At 40.9% G+C, this 16,278-nt stretch overlaps 1 protein-coding gene across 2 annotated transcripts in view; it reads left to right on the forward strand.

Moving 5' to 3' along the window:
- The first annotated feature begins 379 nt into the window (after positions 1-379).
- MARK1 (microtubule affinity regulating kinase 1) overlaps positions 380-16,278 on the forward strand; it is a 140,799-nt gene continuing 124,900 nt past the window's right edge. For both annotated transcript variants that reach the window (XR_008714818.1, XM_055581927.1), the window contains exon 1: positions 380-576. Coding sequence is in view for 1 of the 2 variants with exons in the window: in XM_055581927.1 (XP_055437902.1) it covers positions 526-576 (51 nt within the window). In the remaining variant the exon portion in view is untranslated. The remainder of the gene's footprint in view (positions 577-16,278) is intronic.

The following is a 16,278-nucleotide window of genomic DNA, read 5'->3' on the forward strand; positions in this document are numbered from 1 at the left end:
CGGGGCGTGGGGGCGCGGCGCGGGCGGTGCTGTCAGGGCCGCGGCTCCCGGCTCCCGGCCGCGCTCGGCGGGACGAGCCAGGCAGTGATTTGCGGCGCCGCTTCGCCTTCGGCCATGGTCCGGAGAGCCTAGCGGGGCCCGGACCCCGCCCCCCCCTCACCGCCCCTCTCCGGCTCCCGCCCCGCCTCCCAGCCTCGGCGTCGCGTCCCGCCGGCCTCGCCGCCCGGCCCGCGCCGGGCAACCGCCCTCGCCCGGAGCCCTCCCTCGCCCCGGCCCGCGTCCCCCCGGCGGCGCCGCCGCGGGAAGCGGCTCCCCCTCCTCTTCCTCCGCGTCCTCTGTCCCCCCCGTTCCCCCGCCGCGGCCGCTTGTTGCACCGCCCGCGGCCTGCGGGAGCCGCTCTCCCCGGCCCGGCCCCGGCTTCGCGCGTAGCGGCCGCAACCCCTGCCTCTCGCCCCCGGGGCCCACAGCAAGCCCGGGCCCGGCCCGGCCCGCGAGACCCCGGCCCGACCCCGCCGCCCGCACAAAATGTCGGCCCGGACGCCATTGCCGACGGTGAACGAGCGGGACACGGAGAACGTGAGTAGCCGGAGCCTTCCCGGCAGCGGTGGGGCCGGGCGCTGCCCCCCGACCGCCGCTTCACCTTCCGCGTGGGCCGCCCGGGGTCCTCAGGGCGGCCACCCGCCGCAGGGTCTCCACCCGGAGCCCGGCGTGACCCTCGCCCCCCGGCTCAGCCCCTGTCCTCCTTTCCAGCCCCATTTCGCTGCTTTCCTCTGAAGGGTGAGGGTTGGGGGCGCCGTCGGTGGCGCCCTCCCCGCGGAGGTGATCCTCCGGGAGAAGGATGGGGGTGATGGAGGGCAGAGAGGCACAGGGAGATGGCAGAGTGGGCATCTCGGCGGGCTTTATTTCCACTCGGCATTCCGTATTCCCCACCCGAATGTTTGCTTTAGGATCACAGACGAGCCGGCCGACTGCCTCTTCTCCCCTTGCTTTTCTGGCTCTTTCGGTCCTTTGCACCCCACCCCCCTGCATTGCCCATGACTTTGCTTTTTATCACATTAGGTCCACTGTTGGGTCTTGGGCACCAAAGGGGAACGGTCGGGAATGGAAGGGACGAGAAGGGGAGTAGAGACGGGTGTGTGTGTGTGTGTGTGTGTGTGTGTGTGTGTGTGTGTGTGTTGGGGTGTGAGTTTATACTGCTGTATGATACTCTTCCATAGAAATGAGTGGAAGAATTTCACCACCCGCTTCTGTGGTCCCAGGGTGACGGCAAAATGTATAAAAGCCCAGTGAAGCCAATGGCTTTTTACTTCTCTTCCTCAAGTCAGTGGTAATAATTCAGGGCAGGTTTTACTTTAAATACCTCTCCTCCTCCTCGGAGTGTCACAAGGTGCATTTCTTTGAAGGAAGGATTTTCTGTGCCTTTGATCAAATTGCCCTCGGGAGTTTTCATCTCGCTGCCGTTGTCCCCGGTGTTTAAACTTCTGAAAACCGAAAGAACCAAATCAGTTGTATTTCCATGTTCTGAAAAGTACAATTGTGTGTGAATGCATGAGTTCCTTTGTGGCAAAGGGTTTAAAAAAAATAAATTTTTGTTTTGTTTTGTTTAAAGCCCTCATGACCTGTAAAGAGGGCCTTGGCTGATGTTTCTGACCGGTTTTGAGTACCCCTTAGAGGGGTACTGAGTTTTGGCCTGCTGTCCAATCTCTGTCAAGTCAACTCCATGACTCTCCAGCTCTTGGTTGGAGAGGCTTCATAGGGTTGGTAAAATAAAATAATGAAGGGCTTTGGCATTCTTAGACAAAAGATGCAAGAGAGAAAACATACAAACTCACCGCCAGAGTGTTGGAGGGAGGTATATAAACAGTTTATTTAATCTTGGAGTGTAGAGGAACGCAGAAACTTGATAGAAGGGAGACGAAATTCTGGTAAGAGACTGTCGAAGATCCAGGAAATTTCAGAGTATGCTTATGTGCTGTTTAGTGTCCTGCATTTCAAATGGTAAAGATACAGTGCAAGGCTGCTGACACCGTAAATTATAACTTAGTTTACAACATAACTGTTTTTTAAAAGCCTGTTTTTAAAAATATAATTGATACATAATTTTGGTTGGGAGATTGAAGAAGAGGACAGGAAAAAACCCAAAATTGGGTTAAAGCTGGTTTTAAAGCCAAGGTGGTACAGGATTTTTCTAATAGAAAATCTTCAAAAAACAGTGTCATTCAGTATGAATGAAAAGTAGGCAAATGATGACCTTTGCTTTTATGAGCAAAACACTGTGTTTTTAACCTAAGATAGGTGGAAAAATACATTGTTCTTATTTTCTTTTGGACTGTGACTAGTACAGCTTCTTCCAGAGTCTGATGTCTGCTTTATACAGACATGAGATAGCATTATACAAATATCTATCAGGGAATAGTACAAAATGCAGCATCACAGGTAAGCCGGAAAAAGGGGGGAGTTCAGTTAAACAATAGCAGTGTACTACATTTTGCTTCTGAAAATGAATATGCTATGTAAACTCATCTGCTCTGTTTCTGGACATGGTTTTTCTAAGTTGCTTTTATGATCTTGTCCCTTGTTGTTGGTTCCGTTGTGCATAACTCTTAGGCTGTCTTTACCCACATCCTGACTTTCTCCTGATTGCCATGGAAAGTATCTGTTGTACTATAGCTGTTAATTTATCAGCAAGTATGCACTCAGTTTTGTTTTTGAGCTACAAGGGATGCGGAGGTAGTATTAACATTTAAGACAAGGCCTCTCCCCTCAAGGAACTTAAGAAGGAAGGTAAATAGAGTCCCAAAGAAATAATGTACAGTAGAAAGCTGTGTGTAAATATGGCTGAATTGTTTTATAGGTGCTGGAGGTTTTTAATCAGCAGGATCACCAGTGATGGCTATTGAATCACCATTCGGGGCTCTGTCTATTCTCTGGTTGGTAGTAAATGTCATTACTCATTCTTGCTTGCTTCTCATCAGTGAGATAAAGCAACAAATCTACTTGTTAGCTAATATACAAATACCAGTATGGTAATCAAAATGAACATTTGTTTGTAGCTGTTTTCGGTGAAATTGACATTAAAAAAAAAAGATTGTGAAAAATTTACATTCGTGTGACTATCAAATGCTGGTAAGCCTTTTGGAATATTAAGGACATAACTAAACACCTTTTATGATTGCTAAAAATAATTTAAACAAAATAATTAAAGAACCTTTGAATTTTATTATCATTTGCACTTGTTATAAACATTTTAATTATACATGAATGGATTTGGTATCTTTGGGAATATGTAGTATCTACCCTTCACTAATATATATTGAGGGTATATAAGTAAACAATATTATATATAAAACAATTCAGAAGACTGATGTTACAGCACTGTTAACATTAGTAGTAAATATTCTCCTCTTTACTACTCATGTATAGTAGAATGAGAAAGAATTGCTTTTCTTTGAGAACATTCTGTGTGTTTTTTCAGAAGTATTTTCTTAGATGAAAGGTTTGTATGTGCATTGTTAATAGGCCTCAAATGGCTAAATACAATAGAACAACTGATGATTAACTTTAAAGGCAATGAATACTTCCTAGTGAAGTAGAAAACATATGTTGAGTATCGTAGAATTAATTTATGCAAACTGTGTTTGATTTTAGGTTGTAAATAAATCCAGAAAGAGAATGGATATTTGATTGGATATTTCCTTATTTTACCTCTATTAGATTATACTTGGATAATTGCAGCATGGATATAGAGAATTTATTGCCATTACTCTTTTGTGCTTTTAAATGAAACAATTTTTTTTTCATGTTTTAAGAAACAATTTTTCTACACAAATTTTCTAAACAATTTTCCTGAAATATGTTTTAGGAAACAATTTTTTTTTCATGTTTTAGGAAAACTAATTTTGCTGATTGCTATGGATCCAAAGTGTCCCAGCTAGCTTTCTGTTGTGAAATTTTGATCAGTACGAAGGAAATTAACTTGATTCCTTCTTGGGATCTTGTAAAATGGACTTTGGATAAATTTATCTTGAAACTTTTAATAACGAAACTCTTGATGATGATTCTTTTCAAAAATCTGAAATTCACTATGGTGACCATAATGGTACTACTAAGGTGGATGTCAGTAGTTTGCCTAATGGGAATAACTGTTAATTATGTGAAAAGGCAGGAGAGAAGCATGCTTTTGCCACTATTGTTGGGTTTTATCAGTACCATGTGCGTACATCACATGTCACGGGACCTATCACATTGCCTTCTAATTGCTAATTTACTTTGTCTCCTTAGTTGTGTATCTCCAGTGCCAGCACAATGACTGGCAGTAATATATAGAAGAGCAGTCCTATAATATTCCTCGTTTGAATTTTTTCCTTTGTCATCAGAATATATTAGTAACACTGGGAAGGGACCATAGTACAAAGCCCTCAGAGAGTGAAGTGACCTGCCCAAGGTCATAACCAATCTCTGATGTCTTCTACTGTTGCTGTGCTCATGCTATTGCTTCTTCAGGTTTTTGTTTTGTTTCTGTCTCAGAGATTTTAAAAGGACATTCATGATGATATGAAATAATTAGAGGAAGAACAGGGTATGCCATGCTCATCTGATTCCTGAACCTTTGCTCAAAGAAACCTTTGTTGTCCCAAACTTTCTTTAAGAAGACTTTTGAAATGATTGTAGCCAACATTGCTGTCTGCTGTAACTGAACATCTGTGTATGTATAGCCATACCATTGGTTTCCAGAGTGGGTATGCAGGACCATCCATTGTGAGAAAAAAAATCTTTGCCTTCTATCATCTTCCTTCTGACCTCAATGCTATTATTAACTCTCCTCCTCCTCTCCCTCCCCTCCTCCTCTAAATCTTAGGTTGTTTAGAATCAGCCACGTATTTTAAAATGACTGTTCCTTTGCCATTTCTTTTCCATCTCAGGTTTTCCTTTGGAGGTCATTTTCCCTTTTGTTTATAGATATCTTTTGGTGATAATTGTCATAAACTTTTTTTTTAATGTAAAAATATATTTTGCTCGTTTCTTGAAAGATAGCCTTGCTCAGTCTCCAATTCTGAGTTGCTTTTCCATTGTCTACTTATCACCATTGCTTCTGTTCAGAAGTCATCTGCCGGTATGTTGGTGTCTTTTCTCTCCCTCTTTTTTTAAGATTCTCTCTTTTTCTCAAGTGTTATGCTTTCACTACAGTGTATTTAAGTATAGATTTCTTTTCTTCCTGTTTGCATCTCCTGTCTTTGAATTCCTATTTTTTTTTATTAAAAACTAGAATACTTATCAACTATTTTTTTTTTTAAACACGGCCTTGCTTCTGGTCTCTTTAGAATTTTATTTTGGTACTCTGATTAGATTATGTTGGACCTTAACTCTCCCATATCTTAACTACTTTTTATTTTTTTAATTGAAATACAGTTGATTTATAATATTGTGTTAGCTTCAGGCGTATACCAAAGTGATTCAGTTATATATGTATGTACATATATGACACATACACATATATATTTTCCAGATTCTTGTACATGATAGGTTATTGTTACTTGTGCTATACAGTAAGTCCTTGTTTAGCTGTTTTGTATATAGTAGTATGTATCTGTTAGTCCCAGACTCCTAATTTATCTCTCCCTTCCCGCTTTCTCCTTTGGTAACTGTAAGTTTGTTTTCTGTGTCTGTGAATCTGTTTCTGTTTTGTAATAAGTTTGTTTATATCATTTTTTTAGGTTCCACATATTAATGATACCATATGATACTTGTCTTTCTCTGTCTGACTTCTTCACTTGGTGTGATAATCTCTAGGTTCATCCATGTTGCTGCTGCAAATGGCATTATTTTATTCTTCTTTTATGCCTGAGTAATATTCCACTGTGCATATATACTCCATCGTCTCTAGCCATTCATTTGTTGATTGCTGTTTAGGTTTTCTTCCATGTCTTGGCTCCTGTGAAAATTGGGCTACATGTATCTTTTCGAATTAAAGTTTGCATCTTCTTTGGATTATATACCCAAGAGTGGGATTGCTGGATCATGTGGTAACTCTATTTTTAGTTTTTTTCCTGTAATTAATCTTTACTGAAGTATAGTTACTTTACAATGTTGTGTTATTAATAGTTTCTGCTATACAGCAAGGTAAATCAGCTATACATATATATCCCCTCTTTTTCGGATTTCCTTCCCATTTAGGTCACCACAGAGCACTAAGTAGAGTTCCCTGAGCTATATAGTAGATTCTCATTAGTTATCAGTTTTATACATAGTGTATATATATATGCACTTCCATATCCTAGCTATTGTGAATAGTGCTGCAGTGAAAAGTGAGGTGCATGTATCTTTTCAAATTATGGTTTTCTGTGGATATATGCCCAGGAGTGGGATTACTGGATCATCAGTCAGTCAGTTTAGTCACTCAGTCATGTCCAACTCTTTGCGACCCCATGGACCACAGCACGCCAAGCCTCCCTGTCCATTACCAACTCCTGGAGTCCACCCAAACTCATGAAAATTGAGTTGGTGATGCCATCCAACCATCTCATCCTTCGTCATCCCCTTCTCCTCCCACCCTCATTCTTTCCCAGCATCTGGGTCTTTTCAAGTGAGTGAGCCCTTCACATCAGGTGACCAAAGTATTGGAGTTTCAGCTTCAATATCAGTCCTTCCAATGAACACTCAGGACTGATTTCCCTCTGAATGGACTGGTTGGATCTCCTTGCAGTCCAAGGGACTCTCAAGAGTCTTCTCCAACACCACAGTTCAAAAGCATCAATTCTTCGGCGCTCAGCTTTCTTTATAGTCCCACTCTCACATGCATACATGACTACTGGAAAAACCATAGCCTTGACTAGATGGACCTTTGTTGACAAAGTGATGTCTCTGCTTTTTAATATGCTCTCTAGGTTGGTCATAATCCAAGGAGTAAGCATCTTTTAATTTCATGGCTGCAGTCACCATCTGCAGTGATTGGGAGCATATGATATTCTTTTTAGTTTTTTTTAAGAATCTTCATACTGTTCTCCATACTGGTTGTACCGATTTATATTTCTTTTAAATCACAGTTTCAGTTGCATTACTTGTGACTGATTTGTTCGTATTTCCATATCTTCCTGGTTGCATCTTGGAAAGCTGTACCTTCCTAAACACTCGCTCGTTTCTTCCAGGCCCTCCATTTTGTTGGCACGCAGTTGCCTTTAGTAGTCTCTCACGCTCCTTTGTATTTCTGTGGTGGCCGATGTGGTGTCTCCTTTTTCATTTATAATTTGATGGATTCGTGTTCTCTCCCTTTTTTTCCTCGATGAGTCTAGCTAAAAGTTTATCAGCTTTATCTTCTCAAAGAACCAGATTTTAGTTTCATGGATCTTTTCTGTTATTTTCTTTGTGTCTCATTTTTCCTACTCTTTTCTTTATGACTTCTTTCTTTCTACTAACTCTGGGCTTTGTTCTTTCTCTAGTTGCTTTGGGTGTAAGGTTAGGTTTGTTATTTGAGATTTTTATTGTTTTCTGAGATGCTTTATTTCCTTTTGATTTCTTCAGTGACCTGTTGATTGTTTAGTAGCATATTGTTGGCCTCCGGACGTTTGTGTTGCAGTTTTTTTCCCTCATAGTTGATTTCCAGTCTCATAATGTGGTCGAAAGAGATGCTTGGAATTTCAGTTTTCTTAAATTTACCGAGGCTTGTTTTGTAGCCTAACATGTGACCTGCTTTTGGTCTGTTGTGTCATTTAAGGCCAATGTTTCCTTATTGATTTTCTATCTAGATGATCTATCCATTAATGTCAGTGGGGTTTTAAAATCCCCTACTATTACTGTGTTACAGTTGATTTCCCTTTCTGTCATTTAATATTTGCTCAAAGTATTTAGGTTCTCCTACGTTGAGTGCTTATATATTTACAATGATTACATCTTCATGTTGGATAGACCCCTTGATCATTAGGTAGTGCCCTTCTTTGTCTCTTATAATAATCTCTATTTTAAAGTCAGTCTGGTGTAAGCATTGCTATCCTAGCTTTCTTTAAATTTCCATTTGCATGGAATGCCTTTTTTCATTCTTTCATTTTCGTTCTGTGAGTGTCTTTATATTTGAAGTGAGTCTCTTGTAGACAGCATGTAAACAGTTCTTGTTTTTGTTTCCATTTAGCTATTCTATTTCTTTTGATTGGAACATTTAGTCCATTTAAATTTAAGACAGTTATTGATATGTATGTTCTTACTGCCATTTTGTCACTTGTTTTGGGTTGTTTTTATAGCTCTTTCCCCCACTTTCTTTTTTGTGTGTGTGTGATTTGATGACACAAAATAGATATACACATTTTGTGTATATCTATTAACATTTTTTGGTTTGTGGTTATCATGAGGTTTTCATCTAGCTATACACACACACACACACACCCCCCCATGATTGTTATAATTTGCTGGTCTCTTAATTGTAAATGCAGTTTTAAAACTCTGCCTTTGTACTCCTTCTCTCAAAGTTACTTTTTTTGATATCATAATGTGTATGTATATATATCTAGTTATTTTCTAGATTAACTCCTTATTGTGAATATAGATGGCTTTACTGCTTTCATGTTTAAACCTCCTGCTGGCTTTGTGTGTGGATGATTTCCAACCTTTATATTTGCCTCTACTGATGAGCATTTTCGTTTCGTGATCTTCATGTTTCTAGTTGTGGCCTTTTCTTTTCTTGCCTGGAGAAATTCCTTTAACATTTGTTGTAAAAGTGGTTTGGACGTGCTAAACTCTTAGCTTTTGCTCATCTGTAAAGCTTTTAATCTCTCCATCACATCTGAACAAGAGCCTTGTTGGGTAGAGTATTTTTGGTTGTGGGCTTTTCCTTTTCATTACCTTCAATATACTTTGTCACTCCGTCCTGGCTGCAGGGTTTCTGCTGAGAAGTCAGCTGATAGCTTTATGGGAGTTCCCTCTTACGTTGTTTGTTGCTTTCCCCTCGTTGCTTTTAGTACTCTTTTTCTTTAATTTTTGTCATTTTAACTACTATGTGTCTTTGTGTGTTCCTCTTTGGGTTAATCCCCTATGAAACTCTGTGCCTTGTGGACTTGGATATATGTTTCTTTTCCAAGGCTAGCAAAGTTTTCAGCTATGCTGTTTTCAGATAAGTTCTCTGCCCCTTTTCTCTTCTGGGACCCCTATAATGTGAGTATTAGTGTGCTTGATGTTGTCCCAGAAGTCCCTTGAACTATCCTCATTTCTTTTCATCCTTTTTACTCTTTTTCTCTTCAGCATCAGTGATTTCCCCTACTCTGTCTTATAGCTCGCTAATCTGCTCCTCTTATCGTTTAGTTTACTGTTGATTCTCTTTACTATATTTTTAATTTCTGTTATCATGTTTTTCATTGCTGTTTGGTTGTTCTTTATGTTTTATAACTCTTTGTTAAAAACTTCTAGCTTCTCTCTGTGCATCCGTTCTTTTCTGATTTCTCTGATCATTTTTATGATCACTATTCTGAACACCTTCTTGGGTAGATTACTTACCTCTAATTCAGGTAGTAGTTCTTCTGGTTTTATCTTTTTCCTTTGTCAAGAGTTTTATCTCGTTCCTCTGTCACCACATTTTGCCTAAGTTATGTTTTATGTATTTATTTTTTGTATCTGGTAGGTTGGCTACATTTTTCAGTCTTGGAGAAGTGGCCTTTTGTTGAAGACTTGCTGTGCATCCAGGGAATGAAGTCCTCATCTCCGAAGCTGTGTGCTCTAGGAGTTCCTCCTGTGAGGGCTGCATGGATCCTTCTGTTGTTGTGGCCTGTATGGGCAGTCTCATAGTGTTGGTTGGCTCCCAGTCCAGTAGTTTGCTAGACCCTGCCTCGTGGAAAGGCTGCTGGCTGCAGGTTAGTGGCACTGGCGTGAAGTGGCTGTTTGTGGAGTCCCTAGGTTCCCCAGAGCTTATACTGGCTCATTGCTGGACACAGTCATAATCCAGAAGATTGTGGGGCTGTTGCTTGCCCACTGGTGGGTGAAGCCAGGTCCTGGGGTTGATGCTGGACTGCTGGCAGACAGCATTGGACCCTGGAGTCTGGTTGCAGGGCCTAGGGATCCCAGAGGTGGTGTCAGGTCACCCGTTGAGGGTCTGGTTGCTGACTGAGTTGGATATGAGGTCGGGCTGTCCTGAACTTGGCCTGCTAGGGGCAGGGTGGTGGTCCAACTGGTCTCCGGTCAGGGTCTGGATTGCTGTGGGCAGGCTGGACCTATAGGCTATTGGATTATGGTTTTCTTACATCTAGTGTCTGTCCCCTGGTTGGTGAGGCTGCTCCAGAGGCTAAAGCAGGCTTCCTGGAAGTCAGGGGAGTTAGGATATGAGATTTTGGAGCTGGTGGGTGGATCTGGGTCCTGGGTCCTCTGGTGGACAGGGCCATGTCTTGAGGTGTGCTTATAGCTGTTGTGGGCTCAGGAGGTCTTTTTAGCAGTCTGTCTGCTGTTGGGTGGGGCTGTGTTCCTTGCCAGTTAGTTACTTAGAGGCCTTCCAGCACTGGTGCCTACAGGCTGTTGGGAGTGGGGGCAAGCCTTGGTACTAATGAGTTAGAGGGAGGATCTTATAATGGCACCTGCCAACACAAGCATTCATGAGGTAAAAGCCATCCCTCGTGTGAGCTGCAGCCACGCCCTGCCTCTCTGGGAGACTCTCCAAGGTCAGCAAGTAAGTCTAGTCCAGGCTTCTATCAAATAACTGCTTTTGTCCTGGGTCCTGAAGTGTGTGAAATTTTATCTGAGCCCTTTAATGGTGAATTCTCTACTTCCCCCAGTCCTGTGGGGCTCCCGAAATTATGCCCTGCTGGCCTTCAAAGCCAAATTCTCTGGGGGCTTGTCTTCTTGGTATGAGACCTGGGGCTGGGAAGCATGATATGTGACACAGACCTCTAACTCCTGTGGGAGAACTTTGGCAATGATTCTCATTTGTGGGTCACCCATCTGGGAGTATGGGACTTAACTAGGTTTCGAGTCCACAGACCATACCTGTCTTGTTGCATTTCCTTTTTTATGCCTTTAGTTGTAGATTTTCTGGTGGGTTTCTGATCTTTTTCACCGATGGTTGTCGTGCAGATCATTGTAATCTTGGTGTGTTCTTAAGACGTGTAGAGCTTAGGGTCTTTCTACTCAGCCATCTTGGCCCAGCTGAACTCATGCAGTATTATTCATTCTGTGACTAATTTAGAACAGTGTCCTCTAAGTGCATCCGTGTTGTAGCATATAACAGAATTCCCTTCCTTTTTATGGTTGAAAATACTCCATTGAATGTGTATTGCACATTTTCTTTATACACTTAGATAATGATGGACATTTGGGTTGTTTTCATATCTTGGCTATTGTGAGTAATTTTCCAAATTTGCTGGCATATTGAGTGCAGCACTTTCACAGCATCATCTTTCAGGATTTGAAATAGCTCAACTGGAATTCCATCACCTCCACTAGCTTTGTTCATAGTGATGCTTTCTAAGGCCCACTTGACTTCACATTCCAGGATGTCTGGCTCTAGGTCAGTGATCACACCATCGTGATTATCTGGATCGTGAAGATCTTTTTTGTATAGTTCTGTGTATTCTTGCCATCTCTTCTTAATATCTTCTGCTTCTGTTAGTTCCATACCATTTCTGTCCTTTATCGAGCCCATCTTTGCATGAAATGTTCCTTTGGTATCTCTGATTTTCTTGAAGAGATCTCTAGTCTTTCCCATTCTGTTGTTTTCCTCTATTTCTTTGCATTGATCGCTGAAGAAGGCTTTCTTATCTCTTCTTGCTATTCTTTGGAACTCTGCATTCAGATGTTTATATCTTTCCTTTTCTCCTTTGCTTTTCACTTCTCCTCTTTTCACAGCTATTTGTAAGGCCTCCCCAGACAGCCATTTTGCTTCTTTGCATTTCTTTTCCAAGGGGATGGTCTTGATCCCTGTCTCCTGTACAATGTCACGAACCTCCATCCATAATTCATCAGGCACTCTATCTATCAGATCTAGGCCCTTAAATCTATTTCTCACTTCCACTGTATAATCATAAGGGATTTGATTTAGGTCATACCTGAATGGTCTAGTGGCTTTCCCTACTTTCTTCAATTTAAGTCTGAATTTGGCAATAAGGAGTTCATGGTCTGAGCCACAGTCAGCTCAGTTTTCATTCCAATCCCAAAGGAAGGCAGTGCCAAAGAATGCTCAAACTACCTCACAATTGCACTCATCTCACATGCTAGTAAAGTAATGCTCAAAATTCTCCAAGCCAGGCTTCAGCAATATGTGAACCTTGAACTTCCTGATGTTCAAGCTGGTTTTAGAAAAGGCAGAGGAACCAGAGATCAAATTGCCAACATCTGCTGGATCATGGAAAAAGCAAGAGAATTCCAGAAAAACATCTATTTCTGCTTTATTGACTATGCCAAAGCCTTTGACTGTGTGCATCACAATAAACTGGAAAATTCTGAAAGAGATGGGAATACCAGACCACCTGATCTGCCTCTTGAGAAACTGTATGCAGGTCAGGAAGCAACAGTTAGAACTGGACATGGAACAACAGACTGGTTCCAAATAGGAAAAGGAGTACGTCAAGGCTGTATATTGTCACCCTGTTTATTTAACTTATATGCAGAGTACATCATGAGAAACGCTGGACTGGAAGAAGCACAAGCTGGAATCAAGATTGCTGGGAGACATATTAATAACCTCAGATAAGCAGTTGACACCACCCTTATGGCAGAAAGTGAAGAGGAACTCAAAAGCCTCTTGATGAAAGTGAAAGAGGAGAGTGAAAAAGTTGGCTTAAAGCTCAACATTCAGAAAACGAAGATCATGGCATCTGGTCCCATCACTTCATGGGAAATAGAGGGGAAACAGTGGAAACGGTGTCAGACTTTATTTTTCTGGGCTCCAAAATCACTGCAGATGGTGACTGCAGCCATGAAATTAAAAGACGCTTACTCCTTGGAAGGAAAGTTATGACCAACCTAGATAGCATATTCAAAAGCAGAGACATTACTTTGCCAACAAAGGTTCGTCTAGTCAAGGCTACAGTTTTTCCTGTGGTCATGTATGGATGTGAGAGTTGGACTGTGAAGAAGGCTGAGCGCCGAAGAATTGATGCTTTTGAAGTGTGGTATTGGAGAAGACTCTTGAGAGTCCCTTGGACTGCAAGGAGATCCAACCAGTCCATTCTGAAGGAGATCAGCCCTGGGATTTCTTTGGAAGGAATGATGCTAAAGCTGAAACTCCAGTACTTTGGCCACCACATGCGAAGAGTTGACTCATTGGAAAAGACTCTGATGCTGGGAGGGATTGGGGGCAAGAGGAGAAGGGGACGACAGAGGATGAGATGGCTAGATGGCATCACTGACTCGATGGACATGAGTCTGGGTGAACTCCGGGAGTTGGTGATGGACAGGGAGGCCTGGCGTGCTGCGATTCATGGGGTCGCAAAGAGTCGGACACTACTGGGCGACTGATCTGATCTGATTGTGAGTAATGCTGCAAATATCTCTTTGAGATACTGATTCCAGTTCTTTTGAATAAATACCTAAATGTGAGATTGCTGGGTCATGTGGTGGTTCTATTTTTAACTTTTTGAGGCATGTCTACACTGTTCTCTGCACCATTTTACAGTCCCTCTAACAGTGCACAAGGGTTCCAGTTTCTTCACATCCTTGTCATTACTTGTTATTTTCTTTTTTTTAAGAATAAATTTTAAAACATTTATTTCTTATTTATTATTGTGCTGCTCTGAGCCTTTGTTGCTGTGCCACTGTCTGCAGCTGTGGTGAGCGGGGGCTTCTCACTAGTGCGGTGCACAGGCTTCTCATTGTGGCGGCTTCTCTTGCTGTGGAATGTGAGCTCTAGAGCATGGGAGCTTCAGCAGTTATGGCACATGGGCTTCCCTGACCCGTGGCATGTGGAATCTTCCCAAACCAGGGATAGAACTTGTGTTCCCTGCATTGGCAGACAGTGGCATTCCCATTGGACCACCAGGGAAGTCCTGGTATTGGTTTTTGATAAACACATTATAACACATGAAGTGATTCCTCATTGTGGTTTTGACACGAATTTTCCTGATGGCATTTTCCTAATGCTAATGATTAGTGATGTCAAGCATCTTTTCATATACCCGTTGGCTATTTATATATCTTTGGAGAAATATCTACTCAAATTAAAAAAAAAAAAATCACTTTTTTTTTTTGCTGTGATAACAGTTTCTGAAATATTTTGGCTGTTAACCCTTTTTCACATATATGGTTTGCAGATCTTTCCTTTCATTCCATAGGCTGCCTTTTCACTCAGTTGATTGTTTCCTTTGCTGTACAAAAGCTTCTTAATTTGATGTAGTCCCATTTACTTATTTTTGTATTTAGTAGTCCCACTTACTTATCTGTATTTACTTTTCTTGCCTAATTGCCTTGGCTAGGACTTTCAGTACAGCAGCCTTCTATATCTGCAGGTTCTGCACCTATGGGTTTAATCAGTTGTAGATTAAGAATATTTTAAAAATAAAATTACAGATTTTCATAAAGCAAAAGTTGAATTTGCTGTGCATTGAGCTATTTATGTAGTTTTTATATACATTGTGCTATTACAGTACTTAATAATCATCTAGAGATGATAAAAGTATATGGAAGAATGTGTGTAGGTCATATACAAATACTCTGCCTTTTATATAAGGGACTTGAGCATCTGGACTTTGGTAGCTGTTGAGGGAGGGGTCCTGGAAGGTTATTTCCTAAGCATACTGAGAGACAAGTGTATGGTGTTGAATATAAGAGGCAAGAGTGGGTATCCTTGCCTTATTCCTAAATTTAGAGGACTTTTCACTGAGTATGATGTTAACTGTGGACTTTTCATATGTGGCTATTATTTGTTGTTATTCTTCAGTCACTCAGTCATGTCTGACTCTTGCAACCCTGTGAACGCTAGCCCTCCAGGCTCCTTTGTCTATGGGATTTTCTGGGCAAGATTACTGGGATGGGTTGCCATTTCCTCCTCCATGGAATCTTCCCAACCCAGGGACTGACCCCACGTCTCCTGCTTCGCAAGTGCATTCTTTACCCCTTAGCCACCAGGTAATGTTGAGGTAATTTTCCTGTTCCTAGAGAGTTGAGAGTTTTTATCATGAAAGGAGTTTGAATTTTGTCAAGTGCCTTTTCTGCATCAGTAGAGATGATCATGTGTTTTTATCCTTTGTCCTGTGTGGTGTATTACACTGATTATCATATGTTGACTCATCTTTGTATCTTGGGGATAAATCCAACTTAGTCATAGTGTATGATCTTTTAATAGGCTTTTAAATTTGATTTGCTAATATGTTGCTTAGGATTTTTGCATTTTTATTCAGCAGGGTTCTTGGCCTTTAATTTCCCTTTATTGTAGTGTCTTTTTCTGGCTTTGGTGTTAGTGTAGTGCTGGTCTCATACAACGAGTTAGGAGGCATTTCCCTCTCTTCAGTTTTTGGATGAGTTTGAGAAGGATGGGTATAAGTTGTTTATATGTTTTATGGAATTCACCAGAAAAGCCATCTGGTACCAGGCTTTTCTTTGTTGGCAGGTTTTTGGTTACTGATTCAATCTCCTTTCTAGTTACCTATATCCCTAGATTTTGTTTCATTATGATTCAGTCTTGGTAGATTGTGTTTGTAGGGATTTCTTCATTTCCTCTAGGTTATTATTGGTGTGTAATTGTTCATAACAGTCTTTTATGTTCCTTTATATTTCTGTGGTATCAGTTGAATGGTCTCCTTTTTCATTTCTACTTTTATTTGTGTCTTCTCTCTTTTTTAGTTAGCCAAGGTTAAAAAAAAAAAAGTCGTTTGTTGACTTTCTCTATTTTTTTTAATTCTCTATTTCATTTATTTCCACTATTCTTTTAGTTTTAATTTCTTTCTGCTAGCTTTGGGCTTAGGTTTCTTTCTCTTGGTTCCTTGAAATATAGTTAGATTATTATATACATACATATTTAAATCCAGGCATTTATTGCTATAAACGCCCCTCTTAGTACTGTTATTTCTGTGTCCCATACATTTTTATATGTTTTAATTTGTCTCAAGATATATTTCTAATTTCCTCTTCGATTTCCTTCTTGATCTATTGGTTGTTCAAGACTGTGTTAATTTCCACATACATGTGAGTGTTCCATTTTTTTCTTCCTCTTATTAATTTATAATTTTATACCATCAATTTGGATAAGATATTTGGTATGATTTTAATATTCTTCTATTTGTTAAGACTCATTTTGTCACCTGGAGACATATGTGTGCTTTTGAGAAGAATGTGTATTCTGCTGTTGAGTAAAATGTTCTATTTCAGTTCTCTTCATCT

Source organism: Bubalus kerabau, chromosome 5 (assembly GCF_029407905.1).
Source record: "Bubalus kerabau isolate K-KA32 ecotype Philippines breed swamp buffalo chromosome 5, PCC_UOA_SB_1v2, whole genome shotgun sequence".
In the NCBI taxonomy this organism is placed as follows: domain Eukaryota; kingdom Metazoa; phylum Chordata; class Mammalia; order Artiodactyla; family Bovidae; genus Bubalus; species Bubalus kerabau.